Below are 26,911 nucleotides of genomic sequence, written 5' to 3' on the forward strand. Positions count from 1 at the left end.
TAGTGTAATGTAGTGTAGTGTGGTGTAGTGTAATGTAGTGTAATGTAGTGTAGTGTAATGTAGTGTAGTGTAGTGTGGTGTAGTGTAGTGTAGTGTAGTGTAATGTAGTGTAATGTAGTGTAGTGTAGTGTAGTGTGGTGTAGTGTAGTGTAGTGTAGTGTAATGTAGTGTAATGTAGTGTAGTGTAGTGTAGTGTGGTGTAGTGTAGTGTAGTGTAGTGTAATGTAGTGTGGTGTAATGTAGTGTAGTGTGGTGTAATGTGGTGTAGTGTAGTGTAGTGTAGTGTAATGTAGTGTAATGTAGTGTAGTGTAATGTAGTGTGGTGTAGTGTAGTGTAGTGTGGTGTAATGTAGTGTAGTGTGGTGTAATGTGGTGTAGTGTAGTGTAGTGTAATGTAGTGTAATGTAGTGTAGTGTAGTGTAATGTAGTGTAGTGTAGTGTAATGTAGTGTGGTGTAGTGTAGTGTAGTGTGGTGTAATGTAGTGTAGTGTGGTGTAATGTGGTGTAGTGTAGTGTAGTGTAATGTAGTGTAATGTAGTGTAGTGTAATGTAGTGTGGTGTAGTGTAGTGTAGTGTGGTGTAATGTAGTGTAGTGTGGTGTAATGTGGTGTAGTGTAGTGTAGTGTAATGTAGTGTAATGTAGTGTAGTGTAGTGTAGTGTAATGTAGTGTGGTGTAATGTAGTGTAGTGTAGTGTAATGTAGTGTAGTGTAATGTAGTGTGGTGTAGTGTAGTGTAGTGTAATGTAGTGTGGTGTAGTGTAGTGTAGTGTAATGTAGTGTAGTGTAATGTAGTGTAGTGTAATGTAGTGTAATGTAGTGTAGTGTAGTGTAATGTAGTGTAGTGTAATGTAGTGTAGTGTAATGTAGTGTAATGTAGTGTAGTGTAGTGTAGTGTAAAAGTTGTCATATGAACTATAATATAAAACTATAATAAAAAAGAATACATTGCAAAATGTTACCCTAAATGGGCAATGTATCTCGGGAGATACAGAGTGTAACTTAGAAAATAAAGGTCATATTTTTGAAAAAATGCATGAACTGTGTCATTTTAGTCTAGATACATACAAAAATAGCAATGAATAATTTTTCCATCAAATTTATTTATGCTTGCCCCTTTAAGGGTTAACAGAGATTATCTATTAGGCTATAAATTCAACAACTTGTCAAAATGTACCACAATAAATAGAAAAAGCTTTCTAATTTGAGTGCCTCTCATGCAAAATTAAACTTCAGTCACAGTCATATTAAGCAGATAATTGATCCGTTCAGTTCGTTCAGATTATGAAACCTCCGCATGTGCGATGTAGGCTACCTATACAATTCATAGCCTGATTCTTAATTGCGTGACCCTAAAGTTTCATTATTGATCATGATTGACTTAAGATTATTTATTTATTTATTTATGTATTTATATTTTTTTGTATGTATATGAACATGTTTCTAACAAATGTACCAATCAATATTGATATAGCTATTTGCTCTATTGTTGTGTTGTATATTTATTTGGCAACAAAGTATAAATGGATGTGAGTTTTCCAATTACATAATTGAATAAATCATATGCTCTATGCACCTCTCTCTCTCTCTCTCTCTCTCTCTCTCTCTCTCTCTCTCTCTCTCTCTCTCTCTCTCTCTCTCTCTCTCTCTCTCTCCCTCTCTCAATAAACCTGTCTTCTGTTGTTGTTGTTTTTTTTAAAGGAAGGGTATTTGAGTTTCTCAACAAAGAACACTTTTTTGGACTTGGAGGTGATCAGAATTGTTGTTACTGCTCTTCTTTAGTTACAGCATCTAAAGATAATTTTTCTATAAAGCATCTGAGATTTGCTGTACACTTTAAAGAGGGTGGCACAAGTGAGTAATATCTTGATAATTAAATCTTGCAAATATTAATAATCTATGTAGAATCTAATGTAGAATTTACGTATTGAAACATTGTTTACAAAACATCTTATTGTCTTCGTAGGCAAGTTCACCATACCATGTCACTGTCCAGATCGTAAAAGTGGTAAAAGGAGCCACTGGCATTGTCCTAAGTGTGCCAAAATAATAAATAGATCCGGAGATTTCAAATCCCACTTACAAAAGCATGGTAGGTCAATGTAAACATTTAAAATCATACTCTTTGGATCTTTGACAAGTTTAAAAGTCAAACTACATCTGTCAAATGTATTATTCCTTTTCTTTGCTACAGGTCTGATGGTAATAGCAACACCTTCTGGTGAGTACACTGATACATTTTAACCAAACAGAAGTAGAGATACAACAGTAGTTTATAACTGAAATTATCATAATCAAAATGGAATGTATCTTATTTTTCTCAGATGTGGAACAACCTTCTGTGCCTATTGTTGAAACTGACCAAGCCCAACAAGGAACCAAGGTATGCCCTATATGTGGGATTCATTTTAGCACCACCTCAAACTTGAGACGTCATGAAAAAGAGCAGCACGATGGACAAGAACCCATGATGTGCATTGACCCAAAAAATGGACTCTATGTGACAACAGAACATTCCCATGGTATTAGACTTCCTATACATGTACAGAAGTGTTTACCAGCACGGCTGTATGATTGTGAAGTGGAAGAATGTAGGGACTTTATGAGCATAGCTGCCCAAAGTGGAAACCCTGGTAAAGAATGCTACCACTTAGAGAGGACCAGAAAAGCCCTTTCATATATTCCACCACCAATACTGAAAAATGAGTCTGTGAATGAGATGGTGGAAAAAGGACTCATCTCAACATCAACATCAAGGCAAGAAGAATGTGTGGCACTCTACCAACGTGCCTACTCAGAGGAAGTCGACTGTGTGTTTCCAATTTTCTGGGGGGAACACAGTCTCTCTGATAGATACGTCTTCTTCTCAGTCTACACTGGTGAGAAGGACAACTGGTGTAGGTTTGGAAGGACGATTTCAACATTTGACACCAAATCAGGTAAATGGCACTGCAAGTGTATAGGATCAAAAAACAGAATTAGCTGTTTACATAGATACTTGTCTATGTGGTGGCTGTTCCAAGAGCATCCACACCTGGCCAAAAATGCAGTGGATACCTCAAATGAGGATATTGAAGACATTGAGGAAATGGTCAGTGGAAATCTGGGTATGCATTATCAGCCAGAATTCACACATAGTAGTGTGATCATTATGACCAACTACTTGTGGAATTCCAAGAGAATACCAGAGGATCTTCCACTTGATTTAACGAAGACAGAGAAGCCCGTTCCAGAGAAATTTGAGCCTGCAGAAGCAAATTGTCCTTACTGTCCAGGGCCGTGTCCTCCTGAACTGAACAATGCTTTTGTCATAACAACACAAGCAACAGTCTATGGGATATTTTCGCAGAACAAAGATAGGGCATTCTTTACAATTTTTACACTTAAGCCACTAATATAAATTGTGCATATATAAAAAGTGAAATGCCAATTCAATTCAAATCAATGTGTTGATGTGTTTTCATGTAGGTATTTCAGTCTATGGAAAGGAGTGCCCAGTATGCAAAAACGTAATTCGTTTTCAGGATTACAATACTGGATTTCACAATTACAACAATAAGATCTTTCTTTCCATACCATTATGTTCTTTTCTGACAACCGGCCTTTCGGTGAGTTCGTCCAATCGAATTGTTATGTGGGACGTGTTTATACTAAATTAAGCACATACAAAAATATTAACAACATATGTTTAAAAACATTGTCTCTTTTTAATTATCTGCAGAATCACATTGCTGTTGGACGGATGTTGCGCACAATTGAGTCCCATTCTGGGACTAAAGTGCCATACAACTCCCTAAGGAAGGCTTTCTATCACTTCTGCGCTCTCAAAAAGTATTCCTACAGCTATTTCTGTTACCGCTGTGGACACCACCCATCTGTTGTCATTGCTGACGCAAACTGGAAAGTTGCGTTTGAATTGCCAGGTGACAGTTGATTTAAAATGTATTTTAAAACTTCTAGCATAATTTATCCCACATTCACATGCTCATTGTCACTTCCCTTTTTATCACAACTACCAGTCCATCTCCTAAAACGTCCGGAGAAACATAATATCACTCCCCAGGACACGGAAGTTAACGTGGCAGCAAGATGGGATAACCTGGAGAAGGAAATTATAGCCTCCGGATTCTGTGATGGTAAGCATAATATGTTAATACGTTAAGTGCTCTGTAAATTTTGCAACATTATTAATCTTATTACTCTTAATATTAATTTATACTAATTGTACTTAAGTTACATTTCTGTATAATTCTTTAAGTAAAAATTCACAATTTGATTGATGCCATGCATTTTTATTGTACTTCATTTAAATACATGACAGAATGAACCTTACAAATTTCATTCTTTAGGTGCATCTGGCAATCCCTTTCAAAGCTCATTGTCATACTCTGCCTTTGCTCCATGGATGGGGCAACATACACGCACCAGTGATACCCTACCGAAAACTGAAGTTTTCAAAGGGCTATCCTTCAGTGACAGGGCCAGCAGCAGTCGTGTTGCAAAGGACATCGATGAGGACCAAATTTTACACATTCTCGATGCAAAATCGGTAAAGTACAATGTACATTGTTTTCTTACATTCACATTAACATGCAACACATTACCTACAAATACTGCCTTCCTAAACATTGTTTAATGTAAATTATCATTTGATCAGCCAAAAAAGGATGAACTGATTAAAGCCTGCAATGTCCTCGGAGTGTCAGCAAGTGGATCCATCGCTGACATGATAAACAGACTTGAGGAGCTTCTCCTTTATAAGAATGTTTATCCTAAAATGTTCGTGAAACTCAAAAAAGCTGGAGGTAAGATGGGTTTTGTTACTCTTTGGCATGTACATAATTTATAGTAGGGAACAATATATTAGAAATGTTCTTTTGTGATACAATATCTTTTTGGTTAAAATAACCTACTCTGTTCCAAATATTTGTTGTAATACAGGTGGAGTTTTACACATGGGATGCACCCACGGAGTGGTCTACTATGCATCACCTTTATGGTGGCAGGAGTCCGCTCGGGACCATGGGGATGCCTTGTTGAGTTTCAAACACCCTCCCACTGTGTACATAAGTGACATTGCTGGACGTGTTGCCAGACATGTAAACAATCGCACACAGCAGCGATTTTTCCAGCCACATGATGGGAGGGTGTGTGAGCCAACAGAGGCAAACATATCATTGGCTTCTGCTGGCAAATTGAGGGTACATCCTGACTGGGTTAACAACATCAAGATGAAAGCAAGACTCAACTCAGAACCCTCAACAATGGACAGTTTCTTACAACCACATCCAGAAACTGGAACATCAGACCGCTTCTCCTTTTATGATAGGTTCCACCAAAAGAACCAAAAACGACCAGAGGAGAAATTGCGGAGTCTGAAAATAATCCCTGAACTGGCTTCTCTTATCAACACTTCAGAAGCCGAACAAGTGAATAGGGAGCTGTCCTCAAGCCGGTATTCATTGTGCCAGATGAGAGATACACACTACATGTTTTCATTACGCCTGTACTTCCATCTACACAATACCAGGAAAAACTCTGCATTTTTGAAAGAAATGCAGAAACGTACAGAGGAAAACATATACCTAGGACTACAGGGAAAACTGATGTGTGGGCAAAAAGGTAATAATGTGAAATTTGAAGTAATGTGTGCGGTTACACATTTTCATTATAGCGAATCTGTAATATTTACTGTGGAGTAATGTATTCATAAATAATTGCAGAAACAAACACACGACCAATGGAAGAACAGGGCAGAGATCCACATGGCCCAGCAAAATTTGACAAATTGCCTGAGGAGGGGAAGAAGTTTTCTGTGGCAATGTTCCCCATTGAGCAGATGCACAAGGTAACAACATTGGAATTTTCACACCAATGACAACCATGAAAAACAATAAGAAATTGAACAGTACTATCAACATATACGCTTAATAGTAATTCGTTGTACTTTCTCATCATTAGGAGACAATCTCCAAACTGTACGCTGTAACGAGGAAAGAAGATGATGTCATTGCCAGGATTTCTCGCTTTGCCATTTTATTTCTGAAGGACCTGAAATCTGTTCTACCCCCTCATCTGTTGAGTGACACAAGCAGTATAGCAATGCCTTGGCTAACTGATAATGTAAGTATGAAATGCTATAAAGCATTATAAAAGTTGTCTTATCCAGAAATGTAATATTTATTTTGTGTCACCCCTGTATATAACAATATAAAACTTTTTTGTTGTTGTTGAAAGGCTGTCAATTGCCGCATTGCTCAACTTGCGGAAGAGACTAAGGATGTAAGTTATTCAAACAGAACCTATGACTTACCTGTGACATTAATAGTTTGTTATATAAAGACTAAAACCTGTGATTTTGCCTTCCAGGTTCTGGCTCTGAACACAGACACGTTTATCCTATGGCACAGAGATTGGCAGAGTAATGCAACAGTGTCAGACGAGCACTTGAAAGTTCTTGGGGTATTTACAAAATGTGCAGTACAAAATGCACATGTTTTTCAGCATAAGCATCAATACTAATAGTTTGACATAATAGTGTCATAAATGTCTCAAAAGTGAATGTTTACAGTTTTCTTCATTTCAGAATGCTTCAGATCTCCAGAAAATCATTTTTCCAAGGATTGTTGGACCTGGAGATAACCCAGAGATGGGAATACACTTCATTTTTTGGGTAAAAACAAATGATATACTAATGAAATATTTCTATTTCACCCTATTTCATATTACAGTAGCCATTGCTTTTTCATATGTAAAATATGTTACTCTTATTTTTACTTAACAGGTTTTTGACATGACTACAAAAAACATTAGACTTTATGACAACACAAGTCAATATCTGACAATATCCGACCTCGACATGGAAATTCTGAAGTAAGACTTTCTTACTGTAATTCTTTTTACACACTATTTCATGTAATTATAAATTGTGCCCAATGTATAATGATATGTAAATAATAAATTATCAAAATATTAAAAAAAATTCAGAGATGCTTTTAGAAATATCGCATATTTAGAAGATTGGACTGTGTCCAGTCCAAAGCAATGGAACAGAGATGATGGAAGGAACTGTGGTGTTTTCGTATGCACAGTGAGTTAACTGTTTTTATATAAATGCATTATGTTGATTTTGTTTATATATTTTGTGAAATAATTTTTATATGTAACTGTGACTGATTCTGTTAAATCGTTTTTGGACTAGATGGCAGAGATGGAAGCTAAAAATATTAAAATGTGCCAGGAAATTCTGCACAATGAGCAGATGGCATATCTTCGTCTTTACCATGCCTCGTGCATGGTGAAAAATCTGCAACCAGAGGTATTGCTGGGAATTTAAAAAAAAAACTTTACAGTTTACAGGGTTTGCCAAGCTTAACATGAAAAAATTTCCTAGGACTTTCCACCTGAGGTGAAAGTAGTCCAGAGTGCAACAAAAAACAGCTGTATGGCCCAGGATTTTGAAGTCTGCATGTACCAAAAATTTCGATCAAAGTATGTAATGACTATTTCATTTCCACTTGGTCTACAGTTTTGATTAAGCAGTCACTCATTGTTATCATGTATCTGTCTGCAGAGTGATGCACCCACAAATCAAGTCACTGGGCTGGATTCAGTGTTGACCTTTGCCAAAAATGGCTGCACGCTGACTGCGCTGGCATCAGTCTTGAAGTGGTCACAGCAGAAACATTGTTCAGCTGTGGATGTGACACTAAACATGTGCATACCTTTGAGAAGTATGTTTTACCTTAACTTATATCTTTTGCATAATAAATTACAATACAGGTTTTAATGCCACTTTGATTTTACAGAACATTGGCACTCTTGGAGCAAGGCTGGTTGGTTGACATGGTAATAGAGGATCAAGAGATCTTGGTAAATATTAACAATTACTAAGCAAACCATTTTACTACTTATATCCTAGCTGTATTATTTTGAGTATTGTTATTTACAAAGAGGTAGTCTCTCAATTACATCTCACTTTTGTACATAATGTATAGCAATGTAATCTGTTAGACCTTGTTGGGGGGCACAACAAATTAGATTAATTAAATGCAACACACATAGACACACAAACACACACAGAGACACACACAGACACATAAAACACACACACACACACACACACACACACACACACACACACACATATATATATATATATATACTTGTCTTTTGTAACTTTTGTAACTATATAACATTCCAGAATTTACACGAAGGCTTGCAGACTGACACAATCCGATCCAACAGGATGTTTTTATTTAAAAATCCTACATTTTCTCCAAAGCTCAAGATGAAGCTCAATGAAAAGTTTTGTTTTTTTGATGAAGAACAGGTAACATTTCACATTGTTGCCTTGTTTAACAATTTATATAGTAAAAATAAGTTTGTATTTATTTAAGTTGAACCATAAGAATAGAAGACTGTATACAGATGCATAAGAAAATATATGTCAGCCATATTTGAACATCTCACATTTCATCACATCCATACACTATCAATGTAGATTTTCAGCAGATTTTTTTTTACAAAGTTAATATATACATTGTAATATATTTTTAAAGCATATAAATTTTAATAAGTACAATTTTAACAATCGTTTTTCTACAGACCGAGAGGATAATTGAAAGATTATACACGGTAACACAACTGCCCAGAGACTCCCTGGAAAACACAACCTACATTCTTGATGTTTTGACCCCTGAGGTACATATACAGACACTTTGATACAGTACATTGACAAAAGCATTAAATGCACAGTACATACACCTTTCATAACTGTATCTTCTTGTCTTTTAAAGCTAACACTCTTAATTCTGCACAAGACTGAGGGCTTTCACAGGTTCCAGGCAGAAATGGCTTTACAGTCAAACTTTGGTTTGGAGTACGTCTTTCTTTTACTGTTGTTGTTCTTTTTTTGTTCCTCCTTAAAACATTTCCAAAAAACTTATACCCCTGTCATTTTTTTCTTTTAAAGGGTGAAAAAATCAAATCCACCATGGTTTTGAAGGCATGTCATAAGCGGGAATTTTGTCCTGTGTGATAAGGGAGGTCGGCTACAACTGAGCAACTGTACTTCTGGCCAAAGAGCAGAGGAGGCCCTCTGCAAAATCTGTTTCATGCCCTGTCTCTAAATTATGTTTCTGTAAAGATCCATATTTATGTAAAGATTGTTATTGAAATATTAATTTATATACATGTTTATACATATTTAGCGTAATATATTTATAAAAATGTGTGTGAATAAAATATTTCTTATCATAAAAATGCGTGAACATTTCAATAGGGGACTTTTTGGAAGTTTATTTACAAAAATTCGTAGGTGAAATAGTGAAAAATTGATATTTATATTTATACATATACATATACATATATTGCATTTTAGGTTACTGTTGTAACTCTGTTGCAAAGCAACTACATCACTGTGCATTTTAGATAAATATAGGCCTACCTGGCCTCTTTAATGAAATATTTCATGAAACAGTTAATAATTTAGCTACAATAAATTTATTATTATTATTATTAGGGGCCCAGCTCCGAAGGTGCGGAGGCTCCTATTGTTCACATGTTTATGCTAATAACTTTTGAATCAAAAGGGCTAGAAAAGAAATTCTTTGTTCCTCTAATTCGCGGGAAGTCGTGGGACAGCCGCATATCCGTGACGGGTCGCGGGACAGCCGCACCCGGGACAGGCGAGTATATCAGTGACAGGTCGCGGGACAGGCGAGAATACCCGTGACAGGTCGCGGGACAGGCGAGTATAGGCTACCCGTGACAGGTCGCGGGACAGTCGCATATACCCGTGACAGGTCGCGGGACAGTCGCATATACCCCGTGACAGGTCGCGGGACAGGCGAGTATACCCGCGGGACAGGAGAGTATACCCGTGACAGGTCGCGAGACAGGCGAGTATACCCGCGGGACAGGAGAGTATAGCCGTGACAGGTCGCGGGACAGGCGAGTATAGCCGTGACAGGTCGCGGGACAGGCGAGTATACCCGTGACAGGTCGCGGGACAGGCGAGTATACCCGTGACAGGTCGCGGGACAGGCGAGTATACCCGTGACAGGTCGCGGGACAGGCGAGTATACCCGCCGCGGGACAGGAGAGTATAGCCGTGACAGGTCGCGGGACAGGAGAGTATACCCGCGGGACAGGAGAGTATAGCCGTGACAGGTCGCGGGACAGGAGAGTATACCCGCGGGACAGGAGAGTATAGCCGTGACAGGTCGCGGGACAGGCGAGTATACCCGTGACAGGTCGCGGGACAGGCTAGTATACCCGCGGGACAGGAGAGTATAGCCGTGACAGCCGTAGTAGTAGTAGTAGTAGCCTTTATTGTCACATAGTCACAAGTACCAGTGAAATTAGCCATCAACCTGTCCATACAAACATACATACAATATGACAAGGGGGTAGACAGGACAGGAAGACAGAGGATTGAGGAAAAAAATACAGCATAACATGAGGAGAGGTGAGGAGAAAAAAAAGGCAACCCCCAGACTATGCTCCTGTAAGGAGTACAGTTTGGGAACAGTAAAAAACACCTCAGCAACATTTGCACATAATCAGTACACAACATGAACACACAAGACTTGCAACAGGGAAGGGGAGTGGGGAATGGAGGTAACCCAGCACAGGCAAGCAGCCATCCGGTTCCTGCAGCCATTTTCGGCGCTGGTCACAGACCCGCCTGTCAGACTGGTGGTACAAAGCGTCGAAGGCGAGGGATGGGGGGAGGGGGGGGGGTGATTGCATATCTGTATATGTGTAAGGGGAGTGGGGGGAGGGACGCAAGAGCGTCTCACTGCAGTGCTCTTACGGAGGAGTTGTTGTTGCAGCAGTGGCCTCGGCCAAGGCCAGTGCTGGTAGAGGGGGGCCGAAAGCAGATAAGATTGTGGTTGTTTGGTCTTGGGACGAGTAGCCGCATTCCAACTTACACAGCTCCTGGTCCATCTTGGTCTCCGAAACGATCCATTTTCCTTTGCAAAGCTGTGAGCTTCTCCATGATGTTATCCATATAGTGGTTCATAGTCACAGTCTGAGTGCTGACAGCTCTGCCCACTGCTTCAATCATGACGGGCAGCCTTGTGGGGCTTTGGACAGCTGTCACCGTCTTCTTTATTCCTCGATAAACCAGGGCAATGCCTAATCCAAACAGCAGAAAACCTGTTATCATGGTTCCGAATAGGTAGATATCTTCAATGTCCTCCACGGAAAGAGCCGCCAGACACATGACCCGCCACTTCTCCCACGCGTCCATCGTGTAGCCAGCTGCGAACGTTCTGGCAGGGCAATCAGGTTCCCCCGAACCCAAACTTCTCGTCGAGAAGATGGTGTCAATTGCGTTGAGAGACCAGTTGATCAAATCCATAATTTCTTAGTTTGGAGAGCAGTGCGGAGAGAGTCTCTCAAAGTACATACAAGACAGTAGACGAGACGAGAGCAGCAAAGCAGGGGAGATAAGGGACAGGAGGGGAAGAAAATGCGACCGCCTTCGTTGAGAGCCAAAGAAGAAGGGGGACAGGAGAGTATAGCCGTGACAGGTCACGGGACAGGCGCGTATAGCCGTGACGGGACGCGGGACAGGCGCGTATAGCCGTGACGGGTCGCGGGACAGGCGAGTATACCCGCGGGACAGGAGAGTATAGCCGTGACGGGTCGCGGGACAGCCGCGTATAACTGTGACAGGTCGAGTGACAGCCGCGTATAGCGGTGGCAGGTCGAGTGACAGGCGCGTATAGCGGTGGCAGGTCGAGTGACAGGCGCCAGTGGCAGCTGCCCCTGCCACGGAAAGATTTTACTCCCTCTCCCGCATCATGTAAAGAGTTCACGCTAGGCGCATCCAAAATAGTATCTAAAGCTCTAGCACTCTTACTATCCTCAATTAAGGTTTGGATGCGTGTCTCTAATTCTGAAATCTTCTCTGTCAGCCTAACTGACTCCTTGCATTTATCACATATAAATCCTATATTGCCAGCAGAGAAGCCTATGCTAAACATGTGACATGAAGTGCAGGTGACAATAACAGGACAAGACATTACTCACCGTGTTTGTTGACTGATTATTACTTACCTGAGCTTTTATTAACTCAAAGGCGCGAGCGCGCGAGAGAAAAATAAATAAATAAAATAGCTGAGCGCACGGGTGGCGCGTTAACAGGCTAACAGTAGCGAATTAGCGTGTTGTGCTAGTAGTAACGGAAGCTAGCGATGTCAATCTGAGATGTTGGGTAAGCTGTATTTAGTATAAGTATAGTATTTAGTATAAACTACAAATTGTAGTAAATGATGGTTCAAAACAAAGAAATACGAGGCTAAGACGGAGCTTAGCACCGAAGCAAACAAACTCACAGCAGGCAGAGAGGCAGACAGGAGCAATCGATCAGCCAAACAAGAGCAATCGATCAACGTGATCCAATGTCAGTGATGCAGGCAGACAGACAGACCAGTGATGCAGCGCTGAAAAACAGTAGAAGATGACATGACTCACTGTGTTTGTTGACTGATTTCGACTTACCACAGTTGTTTGATGGACTCTAGCGCAAAAGAGAAAAACAAGTAATAAAAACTCAGTGAGTGTTTTAGCGCAATTTTCTGATGTCATGGGATCACAACACTAAGAGATAGTAAATCTTTTTATGTTTTTTTTTTTTTTGTTTTTTTTTTTTGTGTGCGTTCCCGAGATTAGACCTTCCTTAACATAATGCCGAAAACCCGAAGTCTCTAGGTGGTCTGGTTGAGGAGGAGATAGAAGTGCAAGATTGGTGCGCACAGACAGAACAGAAATCATGAGTTAACAATCGCAATTTTGTCCGTAGGAAAATTGCGCTAAAAACGGTAAGCACAGATGACAAGTTAACAGGGTAGCGAAATGCTAACGCATTGTGATAAGTCATAATGATTTAGATTAAAATCTAACGGTGTCAAATAAATGTGATCTATGTATGAAAATATATGGCAATATCAGATATATGATGGTGAGTAAGTTATATGTAGAAATATAAATAACAGGGAATGATTACAAAGATTCAAAACAAAGCCATATGGACAAACACAGACCACTGAGCATTGAGGCAGACAGGATCAATGTGTGAAAAAGAGACCAAACGAGAAACATAACCAAACAACAAGGCCCACAGGCCAAAGAATACACCGCATTGGCAAGGGCAACAGCAATGTGCCATGATTAGCACCCTTAATAATATACAAATAATTACAAATAAATCACATGAAAGAAAATATTCAAGACAAATTCAGCCACAACAAAAAGTAATACATATGAAAATAGGAAAAGAAAAAAGAACCAAACCCAATAAAATACAAATCAATCAAAAGGATCACAAACTGTGATTTTGACTGTTAAGCTAACATGTCAGCACTGTGCAATATACTGTCTGATAAGCACAATCAGTCAGAAGTGGGATGGAAACAACCATGCTGCGAACCGAGTTACCAACCCAGCCAATCGATGAGTGTCGTATTAATTAAAAAAAAGAAAGAAAGAAAGAAATGAACTGTGGCTATATGTTTACATGCCATGTCATTATGCTATTTCTATGTCATTGCACATGCGCAGTCCTTTCAGTTTAGGTTTTCAATTCGATCAAGCGTTTACATGTCCTCTCGATCAGATTAGAAAAGATATAAAACACCTCTTTCAATCCGATCGAAATTTCATTCGGATCGAGCTCAATCAGATTTATTAAGATACTTGAAACGCGTGATAATACCAGGTGTAACAGTAATGCGTCTTGGCTGACCACTTGTGATCGGATCACCGAAAACGCATCTTAATACCAGGTATAAACAGGCTTTCTTTTTGCTCCTGAAGTCCCTAAGCCTATAGGAGCCTGTGTAGACCCTAATCTGCCCCTGGCCCCAAAGCATGATTCTGCACGCTTTATCATGGGTATGGTGTTCTTTTGCTGATGTGCTTGTGCTGTTTTTGTGCCAAACGTTCCTTTTGCAATTTTGGCCAAAAAGTTCAATCTTGGTCTTTTTTGAGACTGAATATATGGTTTTGCAAGTTTAGCCGAGCTTTTATGTTTTTTGGTCAGAAAAGGTTTCACTCAAAACTCAGACATGGAGAATATGGGAGATAGTTGTCACATGTACTTGCCAGAAAGAGCTGAAATTCTTTTAATGTTTCTGTCAGCCTCCCTGACCAGTTTTCTCTTTGTCCTCTCATCAGTTTTGGAGGAAAAATGTTCTTGATATTGTCACTGTTGTTTCATACTTTCTCCACTTGTTGATGACTGTTGTCATTGTGTTGATATAGATATACTATGGTATGCCTAATGGCTTGGAAATTTTGTTGTAGCTTGCAACCAAGATGATGTCAGAAAAATCTTTCAAGAACAGCTGAGATTTATTTGGTGTTAATCAGTCACTTCAGGTGACAGGCGTGTACTATTACACATGAGCTTGATTATACATTCTTTCAGTGGGATTGCATAGGTTATTATTACACATTAAAGGTGCAAAAGTTCTGATTTTATTTTTCTTTCTTTCTTTCTTTACATGACAAAACCAAACTGTTTTAACAAAGGTGTGTAGACATTTTACAACCACTGTACATGATTGTAAGTTGTACAATTTTTTTTTATGTTTTAAAAGCTATAACAATTAGGCCTATGACAATATAACAATTTTTTGGAGAGTTTATAATGTAATACATTTCTCATAATATAAAAATGATTACATCATGAGCTCCAGATTTTATTACATTGAGAATATAATTACATTATGAACATTTTATTACAATTATTATTACGTTATGTGCAGTTTTTACATTATGAGTTGCTATAGGGTCAAAGTAGACGTTTGAAGACCATGACATTATGCAAATGTGATACCGTGTTATATATGCAGGTCACGGAAGTGAAACTGGACTTCCTGATGACTCGTTGGTCTGTTCTTTCTTCTGGGAGACAATAACTTTATTTATCGTGCACTTTTGACTTTACAACTTTGCAGACCGTTTACATTCACAGACAGCTTTATTACTGCATGAAATATTCGAAAAAGCATAATAGAGGCACTTTAAAGAGACATCACAATAAACATTTAAGTTTCAACGTTGTTTTTATTGCAATTTTGATTGACCAACAAAATGTTTTAACATTTTAATAACATTGTAATTAATGATAGATACTGAACCTGTAGATATATATATGCCATTTGGTATTTGTGTATTATTTTAACAATTCTTTAAAGTAACTTTGAATCTCTTTCAAAATACAAGTGCAAATTTATGTGATCATTTCTACTATCAGTAAATAATTTTATCATAGGATAATTAAAACAAAATAAAAAAGTAGGCTTTTATGTGTCCAACATACATAACACCATGTAAAGGTCAAACACACATGGGTTTCTTATATATGTTTGTGAATAGATAGAATCAGAAAAAGAAAGAGCCAATGGAAATAAGATTTTTTTTTTTTTTGTGGAATACATGCCAACGTTACTACATATACATATACTACTCTAAAGCATGGTTAGTCCTCAGGTCTCTCTCGGGTCTCATCAGATCAGATACAAGAAGATACTGAGAAGGCAAATTGCTGCTGTAAGTCATAACAAGAAAAGAGAGAGTTATTTGAACTGTATGCATTGAGAAAAGAACATAAATGTTATTGTTAAATAAATTGTGATTAACATAACATTGGAGAACTTTTGAGAAATGTATTTACCACGACTCAGAAAGCTGAGTGAGATGCTGGCATTTGATTTAGCTGTGGTCCTAGCTATGGTGCCAGCTGTGGTGCCAGCTGTAGTTTTAGCTGTAGTGCCAGCTGTGGTGCTTACAACATTAGTAGAATTGACATTAGCTAGATTAACCAGAACAGAGGACTCAAGTACACTTGTTGGTGCTACCAGCACAGTTCCTTTAAAAGAAATTGCAAAATGGTTGTATAATCAGCTCAGGGTTTATGCATTACAGTTGCAACCAAAAGTCTGAGGCAACTACTAAAAATGCTACTATTTTGCATTTTTCATATTTATTATACATTTTCCCCACTACAATTTATATTATATAAACAATTTGAGTTGAATAGGTGAATCAAAAGTTAATAGGAAAAAAAAGTCATATTTCATAATTTTGAGTATTCGGTATGCCCACCTTTTCCTCTAATGATAGGAACACTTAAGCTGACATAGACTCCTTAAACAAAACATAATGATCCATGCAAAAAAACAAAAAGATTGCATGGTCATGTTACAAATTTGCTTATTTGATAAGTGACCTAGGAATAGTGCAAAGTCTACAATATTGAACTAATTTTTAATGAATTGTTTTACCAAAATAAGTCAATGTTATTTTTAAAGCACATGTAGTGTTCCAGTGCTGCACAAAGGGCATGAAAAATTTACAGGTTTTGTAAGCAATTAGATAAGCTTAAAATGAATTCTAAAATGGACAGGGAGCCAATCAAACATGTCCAGAACTGAAGTAATGTGATTCCTTTTTTTAGTACCAGTCAACAGTCTTGCAGCTGCATTCTGAACTATCTGTTACATCCGTCAGCTGCGGGTGCCATCATGTACCAGAAGATGGCAGCCTAGTCCCTCACTGTTCCCATATAATCTGTTATTCCCTGACTTAATTTCCCAGAACCCTCTGCTCATTATTAGTTTATCTGTTTCAGCTGTGTATGGTTTCATTTGATCATTACCCCTGTCTATTTATATGCCCTTTGCCTTGCCTTTGTTGTGAAGTCTTGTTTGTTTTTGATTAGCTTTCCTCTGTCAGTATTTCGAGCAGTGTGTTAAGAAACTTGTGTTCCTTAAGTTTATCTTTGCCTGAGTCTTGGAATCCTTGTTCCTTTCTGCATTTCATGGATTGCATGTGTGTTTGGACTGATTACATGTGCTTGATCATGTAATAGTATGCCTAGTATGGACCATGGATTATACTTGTTTGGAGTATACTACTTTGGATTGTGATTAAATTGCGTTTGGATTCTCACTCTCTCTCTGCTGTCTTACCACAACCACCAAATAGTCTGCAAGTGTGTTAATAAGGACTGGGGATGTGGGGAAAACCTACAGTAGATAATTGCAATGGTCTGCTCCTGATGTAATATAAGCATGGAACCTTTTGCAAATCATGAAGTCAGAAATTGTTTAAGTTTGAAAATAACTCTCAACTGGTAGAAACTATTTTTAAATGACAAAATGGTTTCAATCAAGTCAGAGATAATGAATCAAATATAACACCCATGTTTGTTGCATATGGCCTAACTGGCTAACAAGACAGTTTCTAGACTTGGAACAACCAAAGAAGATTTATCTATCTTTGTGATTATTAAAAATGATTTTTTCAATGCCAAATTTTCAATGTCTTTGACATTTGCACTGTATTTGAATTGCAGATTTTTTTTTTTTTTTTGTGAAATGTATTACTTTCAGCATTAGCTACATATCCTATAACAACCTGTAATGTAACAAACTCACCATTGTTTGATCCCTTCAAGATGTCAAGGAACATGAGAATTTTGGAATTAGCAATGTCGCTGATGTTGAAATGTGTGCCGTTGACACTGCTTAGGAAGGATGTGACGTTTACATCAATGGGGATGCTGAAAACACACTGAATCAAGCTTGACTGCATCGAACCCTGGATATTGTTTACATAAGGCTGGGGAAAAAAAGATATTGATTCATACATCATAATCTGATTATTTGATAATTATTTGATAAAAAAAAGTACACAAACAATATGCTCAAAAATATTATCCTTACTAAATCTGTGATCGCCAGTGTATTCTTGTAGAACATTGCAGTTCGAAAGACAAAACTGCCATTATTATTGCCACAGACAAAGATGACATGATTGTTCTGCAAAAAGAAGAAAAAAGAAAAAGATGGGGGAGTGTTGTTATGAGAAGGAGAAAATGGACGTAGCACCAAGCAGACTACTGGCCTTTGGCCAGATCCGGAACAATGCATGAAATGGCAACATTTATGTTTTCATTTTTACAGGTCCCTTTTCAAATAAATAAATAAAACCAATAAAATATCTAAACCTCAAATAGCAGACTGCTTAAACTGTCACAGTGTGGTTACAACAAAGATGAGGAAGGATCTAAATTCAGCAGTAAAACTTTAATAAACAATAATTTAAAATAACAAGCACTAGATTTAACAACACTCAGGAACAGAACAACCACTGAAAACAAACATATTCTGCGTCTCAATTCGCCTACTTATACTACTCCCTAAAAGTATGTACACTTTTTGTGAAGAAAAAGTACATTCTTTTGAATGTGTTGCAGAAGAGTAGACAAGCTTTGGGACAAACTATCCAACGCATTCTCATCCTAGGGCGTCATATACTGACGCTTTTGACATTTCGTCTACATCGAACGCACATGGCACCCTTTAGCGTCAATATGACACGCACAGAGCTTTGTTCGGTTATGGGTAGGTTTAGGTCTGGGGTAGGGTTAGGGTTAGACCGCTAGGAGGCGCCTTCTGGCCCATATCTATCTGTGTCTCATATTGACGCTAAAGGGTGCCATGTGCGTTCGATGTAGACGAAATGTCAAAAGCGTCAGTAGCCTATGACGCCTTGGGATGAGAACGGGCTGAACTATCACATCATAAAATACCATCTTTAACAGATGCTCTCTGTCGGTTATGATTGATAAACCTGTCAATCATCTTGTCAAAGATAAAATTCTCCACATTTAATATAATTTCCTACCGTATCGGAGAGAAATGCAGAAGCACGTTGATCTGCCAGTCACGGGTCTTTAATGCGGAGACTCTCCTCATTTTCATGCATATACCATTACATTTAAAAGTTAATGGGTTGTGGACAATATTAGCTGTTATAGTGAGCACGGATCCACCCTTCGAAAATCAACCAGAAATGGTAGACCATCCGGGGACTTCTGACATACTCTTTTCAAAAGACTATGCTTTGGTACACACTTATTTTATTCTCATATACTGTTTAGGATGGACAGTATGGACATTGAGATGCAGGGTTACTGTAAGAACGGACAAGGAACTAAATTAAACGGAATAAATGTGTAAGTTAACAAGGGGCAGATGGACACAACTGGTTGCTATGGTTTCAAATAACTAGAAAACTAGGCCACACTAGGGCTACGTCTACATTAATTCGGATACATTTGAAAACGGTGTTTTCGTTTCAAAACGCTTTCCGTTCACACTAGCATTTTCTGTATTTAAAATTTAAATTAAAATGTTTGCAGGACTGTGATATGAGGAGTGTACACAGTAACATTATCTTCAGCAACAGTGTGAAAGTGAATAGCACATAGCAGGCACAACAGCAGTATAAACATACATATCAGATCAATATGTGTCACATGACTTAATGTGTCATTCTTTTTCAAATACCTCTGTTTACAGTCAATGTGAAAACCGTTTTTTCAAATTTATTTACTTGGGAAAGCATTTTCAAAAAGCTCAGTTTTTTTCAGGACGGGGTGTCAGAGTAGACAGATGGCCAAAACGGAGAGAAAAGGATGCATTTTAAAAACGAAAACGTAGTGTGGACAATGCAAAATAAGTCAACTAAGGGGCCGTTTACACGACACCTTTTTCAAATAAAAACTTTGATTTTATGCGTTTTGGCCGTTCATTTACACGACAACAGCGTTTTGGCGGGCTAAAAACGCAAACTTTTGAAAACGGGTTTCAAAGTACAAGCTTTTGAAATTGAAAATGATAGGTGACGTATTACGTTTACTCTATAGGCATGAGCGTTTGGCGCGAGTGCTCTGTGAAAGAATCCATCTGTGCGAAGACGCATACACTCACCTAAAGGATTATTAGGAACACCATACTAATACTGTGTTTGACCCCCTTTCGCCTTCAGAACTGCCTTAATTCTACGTGGCATTGATTCAACAAGGTACTGAAAGCATTCTTTAGAAATGTTGGCCCATATTGATAGGATAGCATCTTGCAGTTGATGGAGATTTGTGGGATGCACATCCAGGGCACGAAGCTCCCGTTCCACCACATCCCAAAGATGCTCTATTGGGTTGAGATCTGGTGACTGTGGGGGCCATTTTAGTACAGTGAACTTATTGTCATGTTCAAGAAACGATTCGAGCTTTGTGACATGGTGCATTATCCTGCTGGAAGTAGCCATCAGAGGATGGGTACATGGTGGTCATAAAGGGATGGACATGGTCAGAAACAATGCTCAGGTAGGCCGTGGCATTTAAACGATGCCCAATTGGCACTAAGGGGCCTAAAGTGTGCCAAGAAAACATCCCCCACACCATTACACCACCACCACCAGCCTGCACAGTGGTAACAAGGCATGATGGATCCATGTTCTCATTCTGTTTACGCCAAATTCTGACTCTACCATCTGAATGTCTCAACAGAAATCGAGACTCATCAGACCAGGCAACATTTTTCCAGTCTTCAACTGTCCAATTTTGGTGAGCTCGTGCAAATTGTAGCCTCTTTTTCCTATTTGTAGTGGAGATGAATGGTACCCGGTGGGGTCTTCTGCTGTTGTAGCCCATCTGCCTCAAGGTTGTGCGTGTTGTGGCTTCACAAATACTTTGCTGCATACCTCGGTTGTAACGAGTGGTTATTTCAGTCAAAGTTGCTCTTCTATCAGCTTGAATCAGTCGGCCCATTCTCCTCTGACCTCTAGCATCAACAAGGCATTTTCGCCCACAGGACTGCCGCATACTGGATGTTTTTCCCTTTTCACACCATTCTTTGTAAACCCTAGAAATGGTTGTGCGTGAAAATCCCAGTAACTGAGCAGATTGTGAAATACTCAGACCGGCCCGTCTGGCACCAACAACCATGCCACGCTCAAAATGGCTTAAATCACCTTTCTTTCCCATTCTGACATTCAGTTTGGAGCTCAGGAGATTGTCTTGACCAGGACCACACCCCTAAATGCATTGAAGCAACTGCCATGTAATTGGTTGATTAGATAATTGCATTAATGAGAAATTGAACAGGTGTTCCTAATAATCCTTTAGGTGAGTGTAGTTTTTCTTTCAAAGTGACATCAACTACTGGCCTGGCCAGATCTGTGTGAAAGGGGATGTTTTGATAACGTTGTCATCTGTACAAAAAAAAAAAAAAGTGTCCGTTTTTAGTACATCGTTGTCATGTAAACGTACCCTAAGGAAGAATGGAAATAAACACAGGAACTGGGAACATCTAAAACTAAAGCAAAACAGAACCTAACCCCGACATAAACCTCTGAATGCATTTACTTTATAGACATTGTTTGTGTATCTGTCACTGCCTGTTTAATTTGTGTAATTTAAATTAATTTAATTAAGCCCATGATGGACCTTATTTCAAGCAATGTGTGAGTAGTTCATTACAGTATTTTGCTGTTTAACACACTATCGGTCAAAAGTTGGAAATATTTATTTATTCATTTATTTATTTATTATGCTAACCAAGGCTGTATTATTTGATCAAAGATACAGTAAAAGCAGCAATATTGTAAAATATTATTACAATTTAAAAGAACTGTTTTTTGTTTAAATATATATTTTAAATTGTAATTTATTCCAATTGGCAAAGCTGAATTTTCAACAGCCATTACTTCAAACTTTAGTGTCACAGTATGCTTCAGAAATAATTCTAATATGTAAATGTATTGCTTTATTATTATTATTATTATTATTATTATTATTATTATTATTGATGCTCAATTATTAATCATTCTTATCAAGAATGTTTAAAAAAAATGTTTTGCTGTCTTTTGTGAGGTCACATACAGAGACTTGACTTGACTTGACCGGGAAGGGATATGTTTGGTTCACTTAGTTTTGTCGTGGCTACAAGTTTTTTGTTGTGGCCACAAGTTTATTGTGTAAACAAATCTACGTGACATGGGATTTTCAGAAATGGATATTTGGAATTTATGTATACTTATTATCATTCTTATCAAAACATATTAAATGTTTATTATTATACTTAGTATAATATATAGCCTTTTGATGACTAGCCGGAATTTTTTTATTTTACCAGGTCCCACTGAGATATTCAAATCTCTTTTACAAGGGAGCCCTGGAATGAAATGAAATTAAATTAAATATTCTAGCATAATATTGTTAAATTCCTTTAAAGTGAAGTTAATTCATTTATTGCCACCTACTGGTGCAGGCCTGGAGAAATAATCATAGAATCAAAGCTTTACTGGCATGATTGTCAGGCATTTACTGTATTTATTTGTATATGTATGTTCTTTAACATTTTTTTAATGCTGTCACAGGCATGTCTACATGGGAATGGAATGGAATGGAAATTATTTAATTTGAAACAGGGACAATACACAAATAAACTTTAAACTTGTTAAACAAGAGAATATGTCTTGGGCCAGGTTATAGCAACAATTGCTAATTTCCACCTGTAGTCCCTGGGCAGGTATGACAAATTTATAAAATAACGATTTTAAAATAGAAATTTCACAGGATTATGGATAAAGTGATGTCCATTGTAATTACAAACAAGTTTGCAAAAACAGAAACAGGGAGGCCATCAGCCCATTTACATTGTGCGGGGTCGGCGCTAATGAATGAATGAATTATAAATTAATATAATATAGCCATGTCTTCATGCTGAGCTGTCTTTATGACATTCTTAATTATAAATAAAAAGTCAGTTTAGTAAAAATCTAATATAAAATATTATAAATTAATATAATATAGCCATGTCTTCATGCTGAGCTGTCTTTATGCCATTCTTAATTATAAATAAAAAGTCAGTTTAGTAAAAATATCCCTTTATTATTATCCCATTTTGCTATGGTCACACAGGTTTGTTTATGTATTAAACTTGTGGCCATGACAAAAAGATGCTGTTCCCTCAACATGGGATCTTGAGGCCACGACAAATCACCTGTAGGAGAAAAACAAAACAAAAAACAAGTCCAGCAATTCCGTAGCCACAGTTTTCCAATCCGTCTCCTCAGTTTATAAACCATTCTCTCAGATTCTTTAATTGTTCCCTCAGTTTAACAAATCGCGTCCACCGATTAATAAACCATACCCGCGAATTTCCAATCCGTGTACTCAGATTTGTAAACCGTACCTTCGGTATTTCAATCCATACCCACAAATTCATAATCCATGCACATGCTTTCACAATCCGTTTCCACAGTTTTGCAAACTGTACTCAAGGATTTGTAGCCTGTCCCTCATTTTAGAAATCTCATCTACAGACACAAGAACAGAACAAGCTCCCAGTTCTGTTAACAATTCTTTCTGTATATTGTTTTATTGTGAATAATTAAGATGAATATAACTGTATTAACTGCATGCTTCTTGGCTATTAGTTGGCAGCGGGGTGAAATAGACAACAATTTATTAAGAATTATGTGCGTCATAATCTTATTGTCCATCTATTTATTTGTGATATTCTAAATACTCTCACTTTTTATAGACAGGGGTTGGTGTACTTTCAATACAAAATACTTTTTACCAGCACTTTTACTAGGCTACAAAATACATCAAGCATTTCCATGACAACTTAAGTCGGCCAAGGAGCAAAAGCCTTCATTCATTCTTCAAAACCATAGGATTTATTATTAACAATAATCATTATTATTAATAATCATTAGCGCCGACCCCGTAGGTGCTCGGCCATTTCCAGAAATTTACATTGAGAGCCAAATGCATCACTTCATCGGCATGGAGAGAGCCTTGAAAAATAATTCCTTAAAATGAGACATGCCACATTAATCAGTCAGGTCAGAAACGGCCACTGAGCGGCTTCCTGAACCGACATGAAAGCAACAGAGCCAGCAGGAGAAGGAAAAAACTTCCAGAATCCTCCCACGCTCCGACTACAATCCCCACGATCGATCCCAACCTGCCGCCTTGGCGGGACCCGAGCCATGATGTGTAGACCCTCGACTCTCATTCCTCAAGAGATCGCACAAATACTAGATTCATATCACTTGTGAGAGAATCAAACAAGAACAGAACTTCTTGCTGCAAGTTTATCATAATGAGTGCATTCAGCTCCCTCGGGAGTCAAACATTCTCCAACAGAGTAGTATGTTGCACATACAAACAAGTGGTTCTTGAAGACAAAAAAGCTGATAATATGTATTTCAGGTGCCCCTTATACTCTGCATGAGATGTCATGGACTGCCGTCTGCCAATTATTTATTGACGTGTTTAGACGTTCTTCAGACACCGGGCATGCTGATGGCATCTCTATAGCATCAACACCATGACGCAGCGCTGAAGTTCCTCTTCAAAAGGGATGAACTTACCCTAGACTTACCAGTTTCCACAAATATATTAAGCAGCAAAAACTGTTCTCAACATTGATAATAATAATAAATGTTTCTTGAGCACCAAATCAGCTTTCAATTTTATGACTTTTGGTCCACAGAGGCATTGAAGTGTGTGTGTTGTAAAATGTACTTTGTATACCTGAGAGATATTAGATGTCACTCCAGCTGCTAAAGCGATGTATCCGGTAGAGTTGCCACTGAGCTCAACAGTGAGGCTGGTGTTAGTTAAGATAACTGAGGTGAAGAAACACTGGGAGCTAGCCGAAGGATCACATCCTTTAGGGTTGTCCAAGCACAGTTTGGTTTTTCCACACTCATTGCGAGTGATTTTGGACTATGAATATAAAAAAAAACAGCATAAACTGCTTTCAACAATCACATCTTGATTCTAAACAAATGACCTATTTGTCTGTCATTGTTTAATAATGGTTCTTTGAACCAAATAATTGTGGAAAGAAGTAAATGGTATTCTTACAGTCAAATTTGTTGGTGTTGATAGGTTGATTGGGTTGCTTGCAGCCTCAATGAAAAACACTGCAAAGCCTATCACGCAAACCACTAAAAACATCCGCTTACTCTCCATGTCTGAGGAAAAGATTATATATGCATTAAATAAAACGAATCTGAATTAGAATGATACATCTGATATCATACATATTTATGGAATTAACAATTTATGGATTACAATTAAGATACAACATTTTTTAATTAAACTAAATGTTGTCTATAATAAATACTGTTCTGCAAACAAGCATGTGTTTCTCGACAATTAATTGTTCAAATAACAAATGGATAATTGTTCAAGAATAGAAGGGTTTGATTTAAAATAAACAGAGTTTTAGGGTTCTGAAAAATGTAAATTAAAGAAACATTATAAAGCAAAAGATTAGATTTTAGCATAAATTTAGTTTCTTCCACTGAAGCACAAGATCTTGCACAAACCTGTGGTATTCATGCCAAATTCAATGAAATTATAATCGTGTACACTTTCTGTTCAATATAGCAAATAATTATTCTGATAATTAAATTTGTTACGAAAACTATATTCATTTATTTAAATAAATAAATAAATATATATATATATATATATATATATATATATATATATATATATATATATATATATATAAACATTTAACATAACATTTAAATACATATATTTTTCATAACAAATAAAATTATCAGAATAATTAATTTAATAATATTAATAAATATAATAATAAATAAATAAATATATAATTATAAATATATGCCCTGGTTTCACAGACAGGGCTAAGATTAATCCAGGATTAGGCTTTAGAGCAATTAGGACATTTAAGTAGCTTTTATAAACTTGCCTTAGAAAAAAAAAAAAAAAAAAAAACATAAATATATATTCATATATTCAACATATATTATATATATATTGGTGTGAGACAAACCAATGTTACTGACATATATATATATATATATATATATATATATATATATATATATATATATATATATATATATATATTAGTAAAGTGAACTTAATTGAGTGTTTCAATTGATTCATCCAATGCATTTCTATTTACAAAATCAAAAAAGTTATCTCAACTCAAGTAAAATTCAAAAAAGCACACCAAAAAAATTAAAAGATGAGTGTTTTTTTGTTTTGTTTTGTTTTTTACAGTGGTCTAAGACTTTTGAATATATTAACTTCAATAATTGGCATGGATTAAATAAACATCAAAATACTGATGAAAATTAAATCAATTACACAAACCTTAATCGAAATCAAACTTTGCATAAGATATGCTTCTTTTACTTCTTCTACCTGTAGATGTCTTCACCAGTAGATACGTTGATCCTCAATGCCTTGGAAAATGAGTAATGAATTTCTTTGTGTTTACATTTTAAATAGAAGTCAAAGCCCACATAACCGGATTGGAAATGAGCACACCCCATTGAATAAAAGTGAAAGTGACATGTTAAGGTCAAGTATGGCCATACTCGGAATTTGTCCTCTGCATTTAACCCATCCAATTTTGCCAGCAGCCATATCACCCTGTAGCCCAAGACTGGTTGCCCACTGAACCTAAGCAGGGTTGAGCCTGGTTAGTACCTGGATGGGAGACATCCTGAGAAAACCAGGTTCCTGCTGAAAGAGGTGTTAGTGAGGCCAGCAGGGGGTGCTCACCCTGTGGTCTGTGTGGGTCCTAAAGCCCCAGTATAGTGATGGGGACACTATACTGTCAAAGAGCACTGTCCTTCGGATGAGACGTTAAACCGAGGTCCTGACTCTCTGTGGTCATTAAAAATCCCAGGATGTCCTTCGGAAAAAGAGTAGGGGTTAACTCCGGCATCCTGGTCAAATTTGCCCATTGGCCTCTGTCCATCATGGCCTCCTAATCATCCCCATATATACGTATACTGATTGGCTTCATCACTGTCTCCTCTCCACCAATAAGCTGGTGTGTGGTGGGCGTTATGGTGCAATTTGGCTGCCATCGCATCATCCAGGTGGATGCTGCACATTGGTGGTGGTTGAGGAGATTCCCCCTTCCATATGTAAAAGCGTTTTGAATACCTAGAAAAGCGATATGTAACACATTATCATTATTATTATTAATATTAATATTATTATTAACTACACTCTAAGAAGAAAAGGTT

The 26,911-nt window shown here is 37.5% G+C and overlaps 1 protein-coding gene and 1 long non-coding RNA gene across 4 annotated transcripts; one reads left to right on the plus strand and one right to left on the minus strand.

Annotated features, from left to right (window-relative positions):
- The first annotated feature begins 3,548 nt into the window (after positions 1-3,548).
- LOC307172765 lies at positions 3,549-4,541 on the plus strand. Its single transcript, XR_013823766.1, has 3 exons — positions 3,549-3,606; positions 3,720-4,134; positions 4,348-4,541. It is a non-coding gene; the product is annotated as an uncharacterized lncRNA (long non-coding RNA).
- Positions 4,542-14,470: 9,929 nt separating this feature from the next.
- LOC307172952 (uncharacterized protein) lies at positions 14,471-26,635 on the minus strand. 3 transcript variants are annotated; one of them, XM_079895717.1, is made up of 7 exons: positions 26,025-26,635; positions 24,753-24,862; positions 24,417-24,611; positions 17,746-17,841; positions 17,458-17,641; positions 15,693-15,887; positions 14,471-15,566 (listed from the first exon to the last, which is right to left on the minus strand). In XM_079895717.1, exons 2-7 carry the CDS (start codon positions 24,858-24,860, stop codon positions 15,526-15,528), a joined length of 819 nt encoding a protein of 272 aa, XP_079751843.1. In that variant the 5' UTR covers positions 24,861-24,862; positions 26,025-26,635; the 3' UTR covers positions 14,471-15,525. The 3 variants fall into 3 exon arrangements, with proteins under 3 accessions (XP_079751843.1, XP_079751844.1, XP_079751845.1); XM_079895718.1 differs by having other exon boundaries at positions 14,646-15,566; positions 26,076-26,130; XM_079895719.1 differs by having other exon boundaries at positions 14,646-15,566; positions 26,067-26,130.
- Between the last annotated feature and the right edge of the window lie 276 nt (positions 26,636-26,911).

The sequence above is a fragment of the Squalius cephalus genome (assembly GCF_949319135.1).
Source record: "Squalius cephalus genome assembly, chromosome: 15".
Classification (NCBI taxonomy): Eukaryota; Metazoa; Chordata; class Actinopteri; order Cypriniformes; family Leuciscidae; genus Squalius; species Squalius cephalus.